Source organism: Oryzias melastigma, linkage group LG14 (genome assembly GCF_002922805.2).
Source record: "Oryzias melastigma strain HK-1 linkage group LG14, ASM292280v2, whole genome shotgun sequence".
NCBI lineage: Eukaryota > Metazoa > Chordata > Actinopteri > Beloniformes > Adrianichthyidae > Oryzias > Oryzias melastigma.
In genome coordinates, this window is record NC_050525.1 from 7,059,237 (window position 1) to 7,066,282 (window position 7,046).

The following is a 7,046-nucleotide window of genomic DNA, read 5'->3' on the forward strand; positions in this document are numbered from 1 at the left end:
GGAACCACAAAACAAGAACACAAATAAATTCTTGAAATCTGTTAAACAGTGGCCCATTAATCCATATTCTAAGAAAGTTACATTTTTTGAAAAGAGCTATGGAAATGAATACACTTTTCCATGATATTTTAATCTCTTGAAGTAGATCTGCACAACTAAATATCTCTTTACTTTAAAGTGCATGTCCAGGTTCAGATTTTACATCTGATTTTACAGGAAAAAACATTTCCTTTGTTACTTTTTGAGCTAACACTAAAAACAATTTTAAGTGAGTGAAAGAAAGAATAAACCATTTCTCAATACATAGCGTTTTTCAGTATATTCTTTTGTCATTGCCAAGAAGAACTTTCTTTTAGTGTTTTAAGCATCTAAGAAAATATAGATAGTTCATAGTTCTCATTCTAAACTTAAATATTTATATCTTGAATGTCACCCAATGTCACCAAATACTGCCGCATCCTTAGAAATGTACATTTCCACTATTAAATCTTTTTGATTTCTTTCCAAAGGTCGTCTTCAGGAATCGTGAGCCCTGTGAGCATCGGCTCAAAGGCATCCTTATCAGAGACGTCTGAAGACAGTCATGACCAGCATGGAAGGAAATCCCCTCCAAGTTCAGAGAAGAAAGAGGAACTGTCTCTCTACAAGAGGACCAAAAGAGCAATAACAAGCAAGAAGTACACCTCGAAACATGAAGCTGAACCAATAACACCCATAGAACTTATCAGGCGCGGTCCAGATGGGAGATTTGTCATAGATGCCACTGATGCAGAAATGTCTGTCAAGCCCAGGCGAATCCAGGGCTTCCCTTTTGTCGAAGAATCAGACCTCTACCCAGAATTTCGGCAGTCAGATGAGGAGAATGATGATCCCAGGTCTCTTCCGCCAGTAATGGCTCCTCTTCGGCCTCATCAGATTTCTCCCATCTCCAGTCAGGAATCCTACCTTCATCCTCCAGCCTACAGCCCTCGCTTCCACAGGCCTTTTGAAGGTATGACCATCATGGAGAGCAGCCGGCTGCAGGCCACAGGCCAGATCCGAGGTTCTCTACATCATAGGGCTTTCTATGGCTATTTAGGCCCCCATGGAGATCATGATCCTCCACCACCTTTTTACATGCCTGAAACCAGCCCACTCAGCTCTGTCATGTCCTCCCCTCCGTACCTTGCTGAGGGTCCTTTCGTGCACCCTGTGATTCCTGAGGAAATGGGAGAAGGTGATTTTCCACACTATGCTGTCTCCGGTTTCCCTCTTCCATTGGCGCTAACTCCTTCCTCTCGCTCACCAGAGATTTGGCAGGGACTGGATTTTACCTTTTCCAGCCTGGAGGGGCCTCAGTTTATTTTTCCTCCGCATTACCCCCTGCGTCTTCGCCCTGACCACAACTATCCCCCTCCACCCCATACTGTTCCTTACAGTGCTTTCAAAACCTCCTCTACTTTGCCCATGCCCACTTATCCAGTTGTTCTACCGTTAGAAGCCCCAAAGAGCCACCCAAGAAAGTCCCCAAGTAAGGCCAAGCCTCGTGGCTCCCCAGCCAGGCATCTAGCTATGCAAGAGGCACATTTAGGGCAGCTAAGACACACAGGTCAAGGTATAGGCGTGCCGGTTTTGCCTTACACCGATCCAATGGCCCACATTGTCCCTAGCACTTTCAGTAGTCTAGATACACGGTGGTTTGACACCACTCCTCATTTTAGTCCCAGGCAGACTCGTAGGATGGATTCTGGCATGCATCAGGTGGTCCTTCAGCCTTCTCGACTCTCACCCCTCACCCAAAGCCCTTTTAGTTCTCACGAAAGCTCTCCAGAGATGGTTGTGCGTCCTAGGCCACGTCCTAGCATAGTTCAAGCTCCTATGCCCACAGAGATGTCTGAGATTACGCTCCTCCCTCCCTCTGCAGCCAGCTTCTCAAGGAGAACATCCCCCTCATCCTCACCTGCCCAAGGCCAGGGTACCCCCAGCTATCGATCTCATATGGCTTTTTCAGCCTCTGCAACAAGCTACCCAGCTTCCCTGTCCCCCTCACCCTCCATGGAAACCATCAATTTATTTGGACAGATGCCATCTCAGAGGAGGACAGAGGAGGAGATCCTTCCATCCGAGCCCTCTCCACCCCAGTTGTCAGCTTCAGGGTAGGTGTGTTATGCATGGAGAAAGACAACATTTGTGTCATCTGCACAACCCATAATGCTTTGGTGTATAAAATTGCTTGGTTTTTGAAGTGCTGTCTAAAATCTACCTGATGCTAACTACTGTCACTGTAAAGCTTTGTTTTTTCTCTAGTAAAGAACTGAAGATCTAGAGGTTGTGTTTGTGGTTTAAGACTAGACAGTGATGTTTTTAATGTCAGACAGTAAGTTGGAGGTATTAACTCACATAACCTGAAAAGTATTGTTCCAAGTGAATCAACTAAAGAAAATATTCACATAATTCCACAAACATGTTTAATTGGCAAGAAAATAATTGTTCTCACCAACTCCATATTAAACCTAAAAGGGCTACAGTTCACATGGACAAAAACACTGACAACAGTAAAGGTTTAATATATTTTCTGGAAATGGGAATTTACATCTGTCACTTAAAGATTTCCTATCATGTTTTACCTTGATTTTACTTAATAGGAGGAATCCCACAATATTTATTCAGTTGATTGTGAGACTAAAGTGCTGTTATCATTCACAAAGATTGCTTTATGAAAGGTTCATCTTGGCAGGCCCTGCGGCCCATCCTCAGCCTTAGCGACTTCATGGCATGAGCAGCTCTCTTACATTCCAACCACTTTGAATTTTTGACCCAACTTTCCTTTCCTTTTCTGTAACCCTCATTTCTTCAAACCTTTCAACGCCCTCAGGAATCCTTTAGGTCTGACGACCATGGAGAGGTTTTTGGGCAAAGTGTGTCACAGGGCCTGTCCGCTTCTCATTACTGCAATGTCTCCATCATTATGAATTAGGGACACTGTGGTGGTTTTAATGACTCCTGGAGTCTTACCTGCTTTGTTTTTGATTGATCTCAGCTATCTGGGAAGCGTTGTTGTGACCAGGTCCTCTACACCGCAATAGGTAAGGGTTGGATCCATGTCTGAAAGGGGGGGGTTAGCAGGTGGGACTATTTTGATCACCTCGTCCTTTAAAGGGGAATACAAGGCTTTGAGTCTTTGATTTGTTCCTTCTGTCAGTAAGCACATAAATTTCTTTTCAGTTGTTTCCTTTTCCTTTGTTGAAATGGAAATGCGTTTTAAGTTCTGCAATTTTAAGTACATTATGCATTCTGAAAGACATGCATATGCCATTCGTGGTAGGACCAGGTAGAAGTGTTGCACACATAGGATTCATGCTTCAGGTATTTGCTAACTGACCACAATCTCACACTGTTTTCCAATAAACAAATACGAGTACTTAAAGGTTTATTTTTACAAAAGAAATTTCATTTATCTCCATTTATTTATCACATTTGTAAAGCCTTTTAGTATTTTCTTTTGTAAAAACAAAGAAAATGAAAATATAAAAAATGTTTTAAACAAAAATTCTTAAGATAAATGGATATGAAGTAAACATATGCCTTACTCAGTTTGATCAAACTCAGTTTTATGAATATCTTTTGTACATTTGTTGACTATCTTTATCAATGTAGCATGCTTACTGAAGACCAACGCACACGTCCTCAGTTATCTTACATGCTCTTTGTATGTGTTTTAAAAGACTTGTATGATCTGATTCCCTGAGAATCTTGTCTGAAAGTGGGTGGGATGTCAAACAAGGTGGCCTAAAACAAGAACCCCGTCCTGTGCTTGTCAACTCCTTTTCTTTGTTGTGTCTTATCTAAGAAATGATGATGCTAAGTCTCATTTTTCCAGCTTAAAATAATAAACTGATGGAATCAAGTGGAAAAATGTACACGGACCGTGCAGCAAAGGCACAAATCTATTTAAAGCTAATAAGGGAAAGAAGACGCGCAGCGCGCGCGGAATCCGCTCTCTCCTGCAATTCACACCAGACGCACATTTGTCCGTGACGGTCGGCAGAAGCTTCTGCTAGAGCGTTTTCTGTTTTTGCCGTCACAGGTAAATTAATAGCCTAAAAATATTACTCAATGTTTCTGCTAAGAAGAAGTAAGTAGATAGTAGGCCTAAGCTTCTTTAATTTATCTGTTGTCAAGACAAATGTGGAAGTATGTGTGTCTGTTTTGTGCGTGTTGTTTTTATTTTCAATCAGTTTAGACACAGAAACATGATCGCATTAGTCAATTGTGGTATTTTATTGTGAAAAATTGGTTATATTTTGAAAATAAACCAGATTTTCTCATGTATCTTAATGTAACTTTCTGTCAGAATCGATGCGGATTACTCGCAGCTCGAGCACAAAATAGACCAGACGCCGAAACAATCTGCTGCACGGCACAAGCCTTCCGAGAAGGACCGCGGCACTCCGTGCCTAGTGTGAACCACACCATAGTTAACAAGGGCACCAAATGGAAGCAGCTTCCATTCCGCGCCACTTCCACGTCCAGTGTGAACATAGCGTAAGGGTTCAGGTGGCCTTTCTGTTTTGGAGTTGCCGTACTCCAAATTATATAAAAATGTGTATATGTGATGTTAGCCCGTAGCCTGGAGTCTGGTGACGTTGGAATCCAGCCTGTTTTGCACATTTGGAATCCGTGTCAGCAGTCTTCTAAAAAAGAATGGCACAGCACGCAAAGTCTCAAAATGGAAATATCATAAATCAGTGTAGAGCAAGACCATGAAGGACAAAACTGAGCAGCTAAAGAGAAATGGAGGTTCGGAATCCCCGGTGGGTACCCATTGACCCTATACTGGGAACGTACAAACAAGATGACATGTGGATCTCACGGCGGATGTCTTATGGTCCTGAAGTTATTTAACCAAATCTAAATGTATTTCCCCTGACTGACACTTTATGAGAAACACTTGTCATTTACTTATATACAATATAAATAGACTATTTTTTTAAGTGTTTTTGGCTACTTGTTCATGTGCACATGTGCATGCACAATAACCATGTAGCATCACAATCTTTATTTTTATTATACAGTGGTCATAACATATGAATTAATGACTTCAGTGATTTGCCTTCCTATTAGTAAATCGTCAATTTTGACTCTTATTTCCATGTGATTGGTGGTTATTTTAAATCATCCAAAAGACATTTTCTTACACCATCACATTGTATATCATTATTTTTTTTACCTTTCAGCTACGCAAAGAAATGTTGTTAAGACAAGAACTCTTTTTTGTTGGAACACCCTGAGCAGTTGAAGTCAAATCTCCTGTTTTAAAATGTTTTTGTGGGTGAGCATTACATCCAACTAAATCGTTCCTACTGGTTTAATGACTAAACCAGACTGAAGTCTACATCACCAACTTCTATGCCGTTACTCCACCTGATGTAGACATTAAAAAATAGAGACAATGCTGCACTCTGATGGTGTGAACTTCAGTCACTCTGACAGCTGCTTGTCGGGGTGAAAAAATACAGGCAGCCCATTTGCTACCAACTCACAAGGCACATGGAATGAAAGTAGAGGGTAATCCTGTGATTTTTTTATGTAGGAGTAATTTGCATAACCCACCGATCAGTTTATAAACATGGACAGAGGAGACTAAGAGTTTATATAAGTCTCTGTGTGTAGATTTGAATAAAATCACAACCTTGCATCAGGTATGATTAGGTTTCCTTAATAATAACCTATTTATTTATAAAAAAGTTTGAAATGTCGTTCATTTGTTGAACTTTATACAAAACATTATTACCATGACCTGGGAATCATTCTTCTGAGGACTTTTCCTTTCTAAAATCGGACCAAAATGAAGCATTTAATGGTCATTTTACTGGTTCTGCTAAACTATGTGTCTTTGTTTTTATACCAGTCCAATATGGCGTCGCCTTTTTACGTATTTTGGACAAAAGTTAAAAGCCTACGGGCCATCTCTTGTGATATTAATCTCATTGGTTGTGTCAATGCATGGAGTTAGGACACCACAACTCTGACAAGAAAAGGACGCGGGGTACATTCTGTTCAGTGACTGACCTAGTCCAGTCACTGCTAGGAGTCTGATACTGAACGACATTCTGAAGATGAACATAAAGAAAAACTTCATCTCTTCATATTTTTTTTTTTGGCCTAGTCTTTGAGACAAGCATATGCTGTTTGCAGGATTAAGCAGGTATCCCCAGGAGCTACAGCGCTGGAGGAGGAGGTGGGGGTCCTCTCCGCACAGGCCCCTGGTCTGTGGCCAGGGCTCGAGAAGCACGTGCTTCAGGGCAACCCTGCTGCCTGAGTGGGCTCGGATCCCCCAGGCAAGACTGCAGACCCAGTGGTGGGAAGGGTGGGTCAGGGTATCTGTCTCACTTCCAATCGTGGAGGCAATCAGGCAGGTCAGGACCTCAATAAACGCTCCTGTGGGCAGGAGTGGCCTTCCGCGGGGACCCGTTGTACAAATGGAAGGCAAACTAGTATGTGTAGTTAACACTAGAGCTATGAATGTTGATGCGTTAACGTGCGCGATTAATAGAACATAATTAATTAGTTAATATTTATTAATTGCCCTCAGGCGTCCTGCCCTGCAGCTTTGAGATCAGCGTAAAAATACTCAGTCTAAAATAAACGTAAACTTTTTTTTAGATCCTGTAAATTGAGATTTTATTAAATTAAAGAGATTATATAGCATTTATTTGTAGTTTTCGGACAAAACCGATCTATTTTTAAAAATAAGGCGGAGAATTACCGTCATTCTGACGGCTGTAATGCAGCAGTAGCACACCTGCCATGAAGGGCGGGGAGGCCGAAGCGAAACGGAGCTGTCTGCTATGAGAAATCCAAAGAGGAAACTGACCATTATTTTATTTTGGGATGGAGATCGCCATGAATTTTAAACCATAATGACGCCGTGGAAACCGAGCAGTTCAGAGAAGACAGACATGCCCCCACCTGTGAGCAGCCAATATGAAATCCAGCTGGATCAAACTTCTCCCAAAAATGTTTTTATTATGCTTATTGGGATTAATTAGTTTTTTTTTTTTTTT

The 7,046-nt window shown here is 41.6% G+C and overlaps 1 protein-coding gene across 1 annotated transcript in view; it reads left to right on the forward strand.

The window, feature by feature from the left end:
* LOC112138977 (protein turtle homolog B) overlaps nucleotides 1-7,046 on the forward strand; it is an 81,107-nt gene that overhangs the window by 64,096 nt on the left and 9,965 nt on the right. Inside the window, exons 17-18 of the mRNA XM_024261661.1 lie at nucleotides 510-991; nucleotides 1,904-2,135. Coding sequence (XP_024117429.1) covers nucleotides 510-991; nucleotides 1,904-2,135 — 714 coding nt within the window. The remainder of the gene's footprint in view (nucleotides 1-509; nucleotides 992-1,903; nucleotides 2,136-7,046) is intronic.